Source organism: Carettochelys insculpta, chromosome 19 (assembly GCF_033958435.1).
Source record: "Carettochelys insculpta isolate YL-2023 chromosome 19, ASM3395843v1, whole genome shotgun sequence".
Taxonomy (NCBI): Eukaryota; Metazoa; Chordata; order Testudines; family Carettochelyidae; genus Carettochelys; species Carettochelys insculpta.
In genome coordinates, this window is record NC_134155.1 from 929582 (window position 1) to 942910 (window position 13329).

General features: G+C 48.7%; 1 protein-coding gene across 1 annotated transcript; it reads left to right on the forward strand.

The window, feature by feature from the left end:
• Nucleotides 1-1983: 1983 nt before the first annotated feature.
• Nucleotides 1984-11393, forward strand: SERPINF2 (serpin family F member 2). Its single transcript, XM_075014109.1, has 9 exons — nt 1984-2000; nt 3252-3315; nt 4091-4156; nt 6133-6589; nt 6952-7095; nt 7336-7539; nt 8375-8517; nt 9214-9418; nt 10691-11393. The coding sequence occupies exons 1-9, from the start codon at nt 1984-1986 to the stop codon at nt 11014-11016; spliced, it is 1626 nt and encodes a 541-aa protein (XP_074870210.1). The 3' UTR covers nt 11017-11393.
• The last annotated feature ends 1936 nt before the right edge of the window (nt 11394-13329 follow it).

Sequence of the window (13329 nt, forward strand, 5' to 3'; positions counted from 1 at the left end):
GGAGGAAAGAAATTAGAAGGTAGGAACTGTAGATAATTGATAAGGGAAGTCAAGGGTTGCATGTAGAAATCTGTGGTTATCAATGAACAAGATACATTAGGAACAAAAAGAATCCTTACAGTGGTTTTGTTTCATTACTATATGGAAATTGTAGAATTATCAATGCAGAAAATACAGATGTTTTCACTAAATATTTGTTCTATATTGGGGTGGGGGGGAACAATGCAGTCTTTCATAGGTTGATAATGAAACTCTCCATTTCACTATTAGCTCAGGAGGATGTTAAACAGAAGCTATTAAAATTAGGTATTTTAATATCAGCAGGTCCAGATAAGGTTCATCTAAGAGATTTAAAGGAACTGATGGGGCTGCTTTCTGGATCATTAATGTTGGTTTTCTGTATCTGAGAGTACTGGGGAAGTTATGGAAGATGAGAACATAACTAATGTGCCAGTTTTTACAAAAGTAAATTATTTGACCTGTCAGCCTGATGTTGATCGTAGGCAAGATAATGGAGTGAGTGATATGATAATTAATAAAGAACTAAATGAGGATAATGTAATTAATGCAGATCAATACAGGCTTTATGGAAGAACAGATCTTATCAGTCTAACAGTGTTTTGGTGAATAGTAACAGAGAGGAAGCTGTGCTAGTCTATACACTATCAAAACAAAAAGCAGTCAAGTAGCACTTTAAAGACTAGCAAAATAGTTTATTATTAGGTGAGCTTTCGTGGGACAGATCCACTTCTTCAGACCATAGCCAGACCAGAACAGACTCCTGCTGCAGCCTCCCCCTCTGTTCTGGGGAGAGAAAGACCCCCACCTGTCGCTGGGGCTGATGCAGCTTTATATGTTAATATGATTGTTGGACTGCAGGGGTAGGGAGGGGTATAGAATCTGAATGAGACTCTAGCACCTGAACCAGGGCTCTGCTGGGTATAGGCTTAGAGCCTTTGAGGAAGCGCCAGAGGGCCTCTCGCACTACTCAGACTCTGTTCTGGTCTGGCTATGGTCTGAAGAAGTGGGTCTGTCCCACGAAAGCTCACCTAGTAAACTATTTTGCTAGTCTTTAAAGTGCTACTTGACTGCTTTTTGTTTTGATAGTGTTTTGGTGAGGTAATCATGTGGATGTAATAGACTTGGGTGTTTGACTTGGTACTGTGTGACATTTTGATTAACAAAGGGCACTATAAAATTAACACAGCACATTAAATGGACCAAAAGCTGGCTAACTGATATGTATCTAAATGTAACTGCACATGGAGAATTGGGCTTACTGCAGGGTAGTGCGAGAGGCCCTCTGGCGCTTCCTCAAAGGCTCTAAGCCTATACCCAGCAGAACCCTGGTTCAGGTGCTAGAGTCTCATTCAGATTCTACACCCCTCCCTACCCCTGCAGTCCAACAATCACATTAACATATAAAGCTGCATCAGCCCCAGCGACAGGTGGGGGTCTTTCTCTCCCCAGAACCGAGGGGGAGGCTGCAGTAGGAGGAGGGGCTGGGGAAGATAGACTGGGAAGCGGGTGTTTCTCACACACCACATTCTAAGAACAGTGGCAGGGGATGGGATCCAAAACCCAGGAAATCCCAGCCATGTGGCTGTCCTATGTGAGGCAATGAGTAAGGAGTCTGCACTCCCTGCGGGACATAAGGAGGATCTGGGAGTGGGGAGAGATCCTGTTAGACAAAAGACTGCACTTGTTATGTCAGGAGTAACAAGCTTTTAAAAGTAGGGTCACTGTTGTCCTTGGGGTGCAGTGACATAGAGCCCCACAGAAAAACACCACTTTGCTCCATCCCAGAACAAATGTTTAACTGGACATACAAAGTCAATATTTGCTGAAAGAGAAAAATCTTCAAATAAGGGGTGGTGCTGAAGGTCACGCCTGTTGCTTGGCAGGTGTGGGCTGGACAAGGGGATGTGTCCACCCCATGCAGTGTCATCGGCTGGGCTAGAGAAGGTGCCAACACCAGCAGAAATGCTTTACAAACGGAGGTAAGGGGCTGAGGGGGGAGCAGGGGGGAGCTGATCCAAAAGGGGGCATTGTATGAGACTGCCCCATGGGCAGGTGGGGAGGAATTCAACCGTAGGCTGGGCCAGGAGACCTCAGGAGTTGGCGTGGAGTTTGGGGTTGCATGTGAGGGCAGCTGTAAGATTTGAGTGGGGGCGGGGTGTGTGAAATGCCCTCAAGTGCTTCACGTACAAGTGGCAGATGGGGGAAGAAGAGCTGTAGCCCAGGGTTTGTGTGTGTAAGGTAGGGGCAGCCTGGGAATTTAGCAGAATTTGTGGGGTGGTGGTGGGTGTTTACCGAACCAAGAAGTAGGGAGATGACCCCTGCTACATCAGGATGAGGGCTAGAGCTGGGTCGTGGCAAGGTGCAGGCCAGTGTGTCGGGGGAAGGCCAGGCCTTGGGGTCATAGCAGGGAGCCCGGCCCCTCAAGTGACAGGAACAAGTGTGGTGGTGGAAGGGGCTATGCTTGCCTGAAGGGGAACCACATGAGCAGTTGGAAGGGGAGGATTGTGCTGCAGGCCAGCTATTGAAGGGGCAATACTAGTGATCCACTTAGACATTGCTCGTCTCATCCACAACCCTGAAACCTTCCCCCTGAGGCAGGTCAGCATCTACACTCCCTGTGGAGACTCGGCAGCAGCAGAGCTGAGACATTTCTGCCCACCCATGGGAGGCCTGTCTCCTGTCCCTGGCTCAATGCATGGGCAAGGGTGCAGAAGGTGGGCCTCTCGCTGGGCTGTGTGAGACCCATCTCACTGGGAATCAGCAGGAAACTGAAATTTGCTCTCCAGCCACATGAAGACAAAAAAGGCTAGAAATGCAAGTGTCCAGGGAGAACAAGCCCCTGCACCTAGCCACAGCCCTGCATCAGTGCTGGGACCCAGGCGGCTGTCCAGCTGGAGTGCCTTGGTGTTGGACCCAGACTCCAGTGCTGCTTCAGGGATTGTTTGGTATCAGTCACCTCCCAGCTGCTGTCTCCCTGGAGAACTGGGCCTACTCCAACATAGTGAGAGGGGGCAGCTGGGGACAGGAGACAGGCCCCCAGCTGATAGGCGGAGACAGTCCCAGGGGTGTATGCCTGTTTCTCCTGGATCCGTCTTTCCTTCCTGTTTCTCTGGGCTGGTAATTGCTGCTGTTCTCATTGTAGTGATGGGCAGGCACAGCTCATAAAACCAGGGAGCTGAGAGGCCCCAGGGAGTACTCTGTGATTGTCACTGACAGCTCTTGTGTTCCAGAAAAATGGTCATTTTGCTCTGGAGTCTGATGCTCTGCTTGTCTGCTTGGCGTGAGAGCCCAGGGGTAAGTCACAAGCACTGCACACTGCCTTCTTCCAGTTGCTGGGCAGCTCTTCTCTCTGCACACTCTTCACCCCAGTCAGCAGGGACACAGGGCTTGTCTCCAAATGGCTGGCACCAGACACTTCTGATAAAAGCCCCACATAGACTCTAATGGAACAAGCAGCCCCCAGGGGATGCTGCTTTGGCGTCCAATCAGTCAGGTGTTGGCTCCTGCCCTGACACACAAGGGCATGCAGACCTAGTTCTCTTTATGCTGTCTAATGTGACTAAGTGTGTTCATGGTCTGGAGAATACACCATGATTTTTAGCATCCTCCAGAGACAGCGAGTGGCTGCGAGTTACAGGAGTACAACAGGGCATGCTGATAGCAAAAGACCCTTTCCTCCACTTCCCTCCTCGCTCTCATACTATAAGAGTGGATCTAGAATTACTCACTCTTTCTTCTATCCTGGACACTGTTGTGCTCTCCCATTCCCCCTCTGAGTGAAACAGAACTGACCTCCCTCATACTCACTACCAGCCATTTCCATCCTCCACCTTGGCACTCTTTCACTTCTCTCATATCCATTCTGCTAGGAGGCTAGAACCAATGCTGCTTCAGCCAAGGGAACCCTAGCGGATGGGCTTGTCTTTGGTCCCTGATTCAGCCTTGTAGGACATGGCAGGAAGTGTGACAGAGGGGTGTGATTGCCTCACCCCACCTGGAGGAAGTTGTTTGGTATCTAACTGGTCCTCTTCCCTTTCTACTAGCTCTGACTCAGATAATTTCCTTCCAGTTTCCTTTGGCACATGCCCTAGAGATTTGCCCCTGTGACGATGTGGCCCAGCAGCAGAGCCTGGAGGTAAGAGGTGACAGACTGCCATGTACTGAGGTTTCTCTAGGGTGTTGATAAAGCTCTAGTAACTCACCTTGTTTTAGTCCTTCCAGTGTCACCTTCAAACACATGCCAAAAATACAGGGATGTCCAACTTCATTGTGTGTCGAACTTGGCCATATGCATGACGTCCCAAAGAGAGTCAAGCAACCCAGAGCCAGCTGACTTCCAATGGACTTAGACATCTCTCTCCTTTAGGCTGGCTTGAAAATCCTAGCCTAGCGTGAGCAGCCAGCATGTGGTATATAGGTCAGTGGCTCTCAACTTTTCCAGACACTGGCATCCATTGCAAGAGCCAGATTTGTCTTGTGTACCACCAGTTTCACCTCATTTAAAAACTACCTGTTCATGAAATCAGACAAAAACACAAGTGTCACAGCACTGTATTACTGAAAAATAGCTTATTTTCTCATTTTTACTATATAATTATAAATTGATTTGAATATAACCATTGTACTTATATTTCAGGATATAGTTTAGAGAGCAGAGCGTATGAAACTTCTATCTGTACTGACTTTGCTGGTGCTTTTTGATGGAGCCTGCTGTAAAAATAGGCAAATATCTAAATGAGTTGAAGTTCCCTCTGGAAGGCCTCTGCATGCCCCCAGAGGTAATTTGTGTCCCTGGTTGCAAACCACTGGGAGAAGGGACAGAAGCTGATGTGTAAAGAGATTGGCTGGTGAATTAATTTTTCAGTCATAAAACCAATAAAGGAAATTACCAGCTGTGGGTAAGGGAGATTAGAGGCTTATGCCAGAGACTGTCTACCTTGTCTCTTACACTGTTAGCTGAGTCCCACAAAGACCTGACCCAGTACACACAAGGAAACCTCCCTGTGTCACTTCCTCTCCTGCTCTTCTGTAGGGACAGTCTGTGTCATTTAGGTGGAGTTACTGAGGGCTGGCTAGACGTGACCAGCGCTGTGGATGATATAGAGGCTATGACAACCCTAGAGAGTGCTGCGGAGATGGTGAGAGGCAGATCTGCGGGCCTAGATGTGTGGAGGGGAGGAGAGTCCTGGGGTTGAGGAGGATGCTGGAGCTACAAGTGAAAGGCAAGGGAAGACCCCAAGCAAGAAGGGAACCAAACCCAAGTGCAGGAGAGGCCACATGTCAAGAGAAGCGTGTTAGCCTGAGATATTTAATGGAAGGAAGTTGAGATGAAGCCATCTTTTCACCTAGCCAGGGCAGATCAAGAGCGTGGGAGGGGGAGAGGGACAGGTGATGGAATGTGTTGGAAGACCCTGGCTTGGCCCATTTTCTTTGGCATAAGGCATCTTCAGATGTCCAAGTTTGCACGAATGTGGAATCCTGAATAACTGCTTTCAACCTTCAGACCATTGTAGTGAAAAAGGCCAGCATCATAGCTACTGACCTGGCAAGAACCAGAAAGGTCTGGGTGCTGGCCAGAGCTGGAGTTGCTCTGTTTCCCGCAGAGCAATGCGGGCATAAGGGGTAGGGCTGTCACTAGCTCGACATATTCTGTCCTGGGTTGTGTCACGTCAGCACATAGTGGCCACCTTGGCACTAGTACTCCATAGTCAGAGGATCCACATGAGCTCTGAGAAAGGATTGGGTGCAACAGGTCCCTTAGTGTCCTCCCCTTTAGTGCAGTCTATCTGGTTGCAGTTAGCGTCAGGGGAAATGGTCCATCTGCTCTTCCACAGAGCTCTAACAGTAGCAGCTCAGATGTCAGGACAGGGCTGATCTTTCAGACTGCTGATCTGCTCCTGCCAGGCAGCCTTCTCTCTCATCTATTTGTAATGCTTCATCACAGAGCATGGAGCCTGTGTCAGCTAATTAGGCACTGCTGCCTCCTCACCAGTGTGACCTGGGCCCATGTGTTCCCACCTTGTGAGATACCATCTGCAGTCCCAGTAAGGCTGAGGAAGGCAGCTCTGTTTCCCTGCTCTCTCTGTGTAACTTCCTCCTGCTTTGTTACAGGCCTCTGAAGGAGCTGGAGCTCCAGGAGGCGATTCACAGCTTGTTCTCATCCCCACCCTTCTGCCAGTACGGGAGCCAACCCTGCCAAATGCTGCACTGCAAGATTCCACCTCTGACACGTGGGAGGACATCCATGGGCCTACACTGCCACTTACTACGACCACCACCACCACCACCACAAGCCCTGGGGCTGGCTTCACAAGCTCCAAGGGGCATCTTGTTCCTGAGGCAGTAGGCGATCACAAGCAGGTGCTGGAGGAACAAAAATTTGATTCCTCTGAAGAGGAGGGTCAAGAGCATGGCTGTGACATGTCTCAGGAGCAGAGGCGCAGTCTAGCGGACAGTCTGATGAAGTTCACCATTGATCTCCTGACAGAGGTTCAACTGGAGGCCAGCAAACCCAATGTGATCCTGTCTCCCCTCAGTATCACCCTGGCACTGTCCCACCTGGCGCTAGGTAACTAAGCTGGTTCAGACAGCGCAGGCTTATGCCCTCGGTGATGTTCCCCCAGGAGAGTCACCCACAGCCAATGTTCAAAATGCAAACTCAAAGCTGTCCATGCTTCCCCAGCGTTAATCTTTGGGCTGTATTTACTGTGGGCAATGAGGCTACCCTCACTTGAAGCTGGGCTCAGTTTCACTTGCTGGGACAGCATGGGCCCCGTCAGGAGGCGCTATGGTGTTGCCACTAGTACCTTACACTCAAACAACCAGAGTCCCTGTGGGGAGACATCAGATGTCCAGCCACAGAAGGAGGTGGTCAGAGCACTTGCCCCATAGCTTCTCAGATCCTGACACAAATCTGCCATTGCTTTGAAGGAGCAGCAAACCAGACGGAGAAACGCCTGCTGGAGACACTGCACCTGGACTCAATGCCCTGTCTCCACCAGCTGCTGAGTAGCATTCGCAAGCAGCTCACAGGGTCCGTGCTCCATGTGGCTTCACGGATCTATCTGCAGAAAGGTGAGAGCCAGGAACAGGGAATTCCTGCAGGGCTGGGGTTGTGGAAATAAACCTGTCTGGGGGACACGCAGAGACTGACGCAGCTAGGCTGATACAACAGTGATGCCTGTTAATTATCTGAAGTACTCCCCATGGGGATGTCCCAGTTCTCTGGTGAGTACATCTGGCTTCACACTGCATGCCTGACATGCTACGTGCCATCAAGGCCAGATGACCGCATGTCAAGGTCCTTTCTTGCAGGGCTTGAGGTAAAAGAGAAATTCTTGGAGAACGCTGAGCAGTTCTATGGGGCAAAGCCTGTGACCCTGTCTGGAAACAATGAGAAAGACCTCATAGCCATAAATGAGTGGATAAAGGAGGCAACTGAAGGGCAGATACCCAGCTTCCTGGCTCAGCTCCCAGAGAGCATTGTGATGCTCCTGCTCAATGCTGTCCACTTCCGTGGTGAGCTTCTGTGCACCCCTCAGGCCCCCCTGGCCAGCATCTCCCTTGGGGTGCCAGGTCCTTTCCCCATGTGAAGTAGCTGCATACACCCCTGTGGCATTTCCTTTCATTTTGCCCCCATTTGCTAGATCTGCTCCTTCCCCCTCTATGTAGGCAGCTTCCCTTGTATAGTGTGCTCTTTAAATCTCACTGCAGTGCAGCCTCCTATTTCCTCACCTCTTCTCTATACGTTAACTAACCCAGCAGCTAGAACTAACCCACAGCATCCCTGGAACCTTGCGGGTCCTGGTCCTATTTTATTTTTCTTAGCCAGAACACAGACTTCACTAGGTGCCCAGCACGCTGCTGGTGCTGAGTCCTGGCCAGGTTCCAGCTCAACCCCACCTTAGCCTTGTCTTCCTTTACTTCTTTGAGGGGTGAGTTCCTCTGTGTTCCCAGGGATCTGGCTTGTACACGGTGTCAGGGGTTCCTGCAAATCACCACCTTCATCGACCCTTGCATGCATGGCTGCCCAACAGCTGTCTCGCCGCTCCTCAATCCCTGATTTTAGCAGCTCTTAGAGACATTTTCTGCTTTCTCCCCACAGCACCTCAGTCTTCTCCCAATTGAGGCACAGCCAGGGATGCCATTAGGCATTGGCTCATTGCACTGTACCACATGGCCTCTCCTGAGGGTAAAGCCATACTGCTGTCACAATTCTTCAGGCTGTGGCACATCTCTCCCCCTGCTCTGGTCCCCACTCCCCTGCTTGCTGGTGTTGTGGCAGGCACTTTCCTTTGTTTTTGTTTTTTTTAACAATGGGTTAGATGAATTACAAATTTATGTTTTTGGACAGGATTTTGGAGGGATAAGTTTGACCCCAGAGAGACTGGCACAGATATATTCCACCTCGATGACCAGTTCATGGTTCCAGTTGAGATGATGAAAGCTCAGAAATATTCCTTGAGCTGGTTTACTCTGGATCCCCTGGAGGTTCAGGTAAGAGACTGTCTGGTACGCTGCCCAGCAGCTATGGGAATACTCCTCAAAAACAACAAGATGCCCTGTTGCACATAATAGAATAACAGATATTTTGGAGCATAAGCTTTCGTGGGCAAAGACCTGCTTCGTCAGAAAATATCCCTGTTATTGCAATGCCACTACCGCATCCATGTTCTGCAAGAAGAGATGGGTAATACCTGTTCACAGACGCAGGACACAAAGTTCTTTACGAACTTCCTTTGCCTTCATTCCCTGAAAGGCTGTAAGGCTTCATTCCTTGCCTCAAATTCATGGGACAATGAACTAGATGGGACCTAATGGACCTTTTGGGATAAGTCTGAGAGAAATGATGGAACGTAGAGATTGAATTCTCCCATGGGACGTGGACAGATCACTTCAGAACAGAGCAACTATACAGGTCATTTTCCTGGGAGGCCTCTGTGTTTTTCAAACTTTGGTCTCCACCTACCTTGTGGATAAAGACTGGATCTGACCATTAGCAAAGTCTGTTCCAGAGACCCTTTTTCTCCCTGGGATAAACCATCACTCCATTCCCACTAGGCTGCCTCTGACTAATTGTTCTATGAGCAAATCTACAATACGACTAAAAGGGAAATATTGCTTTCTGGACCCTCATAGGCTCTGCGTGGCTCTATCCTGTTCTACCAATTCTTCTGATTGGTTTGTTTCTAGGTAGCCAGGTTTCCCTTTAAGGGCAACATGAGCTTTGTGGCCATTGTGCCAAACCAGTTTAAGTGGAACACTTCCCACGTGCTGTCAAACCTCAGCTATGACAAGCTGCACAACCGCTTCCCCAAGGAGAAGCCCACCATGGTAAAGATGCCTAAACTGCATGTAGATTACCATCTGGAACTCAGCCAAGTCCTCAGAAGACTAGGTAATACCCCAGATAAGGTTTGCATGGGATGTATGGGCTGGGCTGATTGCATTTATCTGTGCACTGAAGATTAGAACTGATCTCCTTGTTCCAGGCAACTTCAAGACTTTGTGACTCTTCACTTTCTCCCTTTCCATTTTAGCACTAGCCTTTTCTCTGCCCACCCCCCGAAAACATGCCTCCTTTTGGTCTGAGAGCCTTCTCCACTGTGTTTCCTGCACCTGTCTTCCCCCTACTTCCTCCTTCAGCTCTCACTTCCAGACTAAAGTGTGTGCATATTTCTTCTGCCTGTGACTTGGGTTTATATTCTCTTAATGTTGGGATGCACAAGTGGCTAAGACAACTGCAGTTCTCAGTGACAACGCAGATCACAAAGCCCAGAACAAAATACGTGAGAATTAAGGACCAAACGATCTCTGCTAAGATGATCCTGAGCAGCGACTTCCAGATGAGAGTAGGCAAAAACAGAGCCTGAGACTCTGTCTAGATTGCGGAGAACAGTCAGCAAAAGATACCTCAATTGTGCAACATATTTGCATATCTCCTGCTGAAAGTTTGTTGGGAGAGAGTTTCCCGATATTTGTCCTGTCCACACAAGGCCAAATGTTGGGAAAACCCCCTCTGCTGACACATCTCTTCCTCCTTGTGGAACGAGGATGACCAGAATGTCGGCAGAACACTCCTGAAGCGCAGACGTCTGTCAGGAGACCTCAGGGCTCCCAACAGACGCCTGCAGTTTAGACATAGCCTCAGTGTGTTTCAGAAATGCAGCAGAACCTTCTTCCTGGACAAATCATTTCCAGCATAGCAGGAATGACACTAACCACAAACCCTCCATCTACCCAAATGCCCTGCATAAAACAAAATCTGCAACCAACCAACCAACACCAAAGGGTACTCCACCAGAGCGTTATGAATCCTTCTAAGGATGTCACTGTTTCCATTGACTTTATGTGGCAGGTGCTCAGATACCATGATGTGAGCTGCGGTAGAAAGTCCTAGGATAGCTGGTCAGTCCATGTGAAAGCTGCGTTTGTTTGGCACTTGCAGGTCTCCATCCAGGGAGGGCCTGGTAACTCTAGCAAGAGTATGCGTTATCTGCCCATTCCCAAGTGCAGGTTCTGCTATGGAGCACTGGTGCTGTGGGTAGCATACAGCAATGAAGGCAGTTGTTTCCACAACAGGGATAAAATGAGTGAGCTGATGGCATGCCATGGCACTGGAGTAATGAGAAGACAGGCTTCTGTTTGACCCAGTTTGATTTCTCTTTAGGCCTTGAGGAGTTGTTTTCAGCCCCGGACCTGCATAAGATCACAGACGAGCCTCTCTTCGTATCCAGCATCCAGCACCAGTCCACCCTGGAACTTGCAGAAGATGGTGTGGAGGCGTCAGCTGTTACCAGTGTCATGATGTCTCGTTCACTCTCCACTTTCAGCCTCAACCAACCCTTTTTCTTCATCATTTTTGAGGAGACAACAGGCATCCCGCTCTTTGTGGGCAGCATCCGGAACCCCAACCCCAGCGCTGCCAAACAGAGAAAAGAGCCAGAGGATTTGCCTAACCTGAAAAATGGCAACAAAAATGGTATCCCCAAATAAGGAAGGAACAGTGTCTAGGGGCCCTGGGACTTCAGCCTGTGGGACTTGTTGAAGGGTCTCTCTCCCCCCGGCTAGGCTTCCATTGGACGTCTTTCTGCCCCATTCCAATGGGTCCCCTCTGGTAGGGCTCTCTCAAGAGCCCCTCAGCACCACCCTTGAGCAGCAGTACTGAGCACCTTATTGTCGTGAATACTCATTAGCTTCTGACTCTGTCTCTGTGCAATTGGAAAAAAGCAAGAGGTCTCAAAGATGCTCTTTCCTCTGAGCCCTTTGTGCACATTCCTTGGTCAGGACATTCACTAAACAGAGGCACTTGCTTGTCACCAGCTTTACAAACAGCTCAGCCAAAGGGATTAGCAGCCAGTTGCCTTCCTTGGGATGTGAGTCTCAGCTACTGCTTCTGACAGAGGTTCCATTCCTGCTCCAGTCCCCTGGTACGTATGTGCAAAGGAGGAGGTTCATTTCTATCCCTAGCAGCAGCCCTTCACCTATGATTTCTGGAGGCATCTCTTTTTGTAAAGTGTTTTTTTAATAATGTTTATGTTGGCAGAATAATAAAGAATGAAACAGAAGTTGTTGGGCTGAGCTGCCACTTGAGAGACTCCCTGTAGAGACTGAAAAGAGGCAGAGCTAGGCAAACAATCTGAGTAATTTCAAAGACTAGGAAAATAAATCAGAGAGGTAGCTGAGTTAGTCTGTGTCTTCAAAAACAACAAGAAGTCCTGTGGCACCTTATAGACTAACAGATATACTGGAGTATAAGCTTTTGTGGGCAAAGACCTGCTTTGTCTCATGCATGTGTGGGCAGGGGGTGGATCAGAGGAACATTTAAAGAGGGAGTTTCAGTCAAGGGGAGGGCCAGAGGTGACAAAGCCTATCAGTCAGCGGGGATGTGGCCCATTATCGGCAGTTAATGTGGTGTTGTGAACATCAAGTCTGTTCAGTCAAGGGGGATGTGGCCCATTTTCAGTTGTTAATGTGGAGGTGTGAACATCAGGAGTGGAGAAACTGCTTTTATAATGGTCCAACCACTCCCAGTCTCTGTTCAATCCTTGGTTGATGGAGTCAAATTTGTAAATGAATTGCAGCTCTGAAATTTCTCTCTGCAGTTTATTTTTGAATTTTTGTTGTTGTTGTAGGACTGCTGCTTTTAAATCTGTTACTGAGTATCCAGGGAGACTGAAGTGTTCTCCTACAGGTTTTGTATGCTACCGTTCCTGATGTCCATTTAAGTGGACATAAATCAGCCATCAGGAACAGTAACATACAAAAACCTGTAGGAGAACATTTCAATCTACCTGGACACTCAGTAACAGATTTAAAAGTAGCAGTCCTACAAACAAATTCAAAAATAAACTACAAAGAGAAATTTCAGAGCTGCCATTCATTTCCAAATTTGACTCCATCAACCAAGGATTGAACAGAGGCTGGGAGTGGTTGTCCCATTACAAAAGCAGTTTCTCCGCTCTTGATGTTCACAACTCCACATTAACTGCTGATAATGGGCCACATCCCCCCTGACCGAATACACCTTGTCACCTCTGGCCCTCCCTTGACTGAAACTCCCTCTTTAAATCCTCCTCTGAAACGCGCCCCCCCCCCCCCCACATGCATGTGACGAAGCAGGTCTTTGCCCACAAAAGCTTATGCTCCAAAATATCTTATTCTATAAGGTGTCACAGGACTTCTTGCTGTTTAGGGAAAGAAAGTTACTGGGGCTTGACTGAAGGATGGGAGTTCCTAAAAGGGTCTTGCGTAAAGTGAGTAGCACTGTCACCCTATGGCAGTTCACACCACCAGAACAAAATGCCACAGGATGAGATTAACAGCTAGTCAATATGGAACCACAAAAGGGATATTGCCTAATCTCCTCTGGAAATCTCACAAACAGTGCTAGGGATCCATTATAGTGGGTGGACAGAAAGAGAGGAGAGACTGAGTCTGCTGCCACAGGGTTGGAGCTAACGCCATAGAGGTCAGTAAGGAAACTTCCTCTTTAGTAGCATAGCACAAATAGCTGTGTGTGTTTGGGTCTTTGCCTTCCTCTTAGACAGGAAGTAGTACTGAGTATTTGCAGGTGCCAGGCTACCCATTCAGTGACCTGGCATGTCATAGGTGTGGCTTGTTCTGCTATATAGGGTGCTCCTGAACCTAAAGGACAATGGTACCAGAGTTTGGCATTTATCAGGATATGATTGTATCTCCTTGGGGTCAGACAGTACAGGGATGGCATTCACCTTGAGCTTCACTTTGGAATGGGAACAGCTCACTGGCTCCCTGCTCTGAAACAACACATGCTGAAATAACCCAAGC

Excerpts from the sequence above, each read along its gene's own strand:
- SERPINF2 (XM_075014109.1), top strand. Across the intron at positions 4,157-6,132 it reads CCCAGCAGCAGAGCCTGGAG|GCCTCTGAAGGAGCTGGAGC; the intron begins GTAAGAGGTGAC and ends GCTTTGTTACAG. Across the intron at positions 6,590-6,951 it reads ACTGTCCCACCTGGCGCTAG|GAGCAGCAAACCAGACGGAG; the intron begins GTAACTAAGCTG and ends ATTGCTTTGAAG.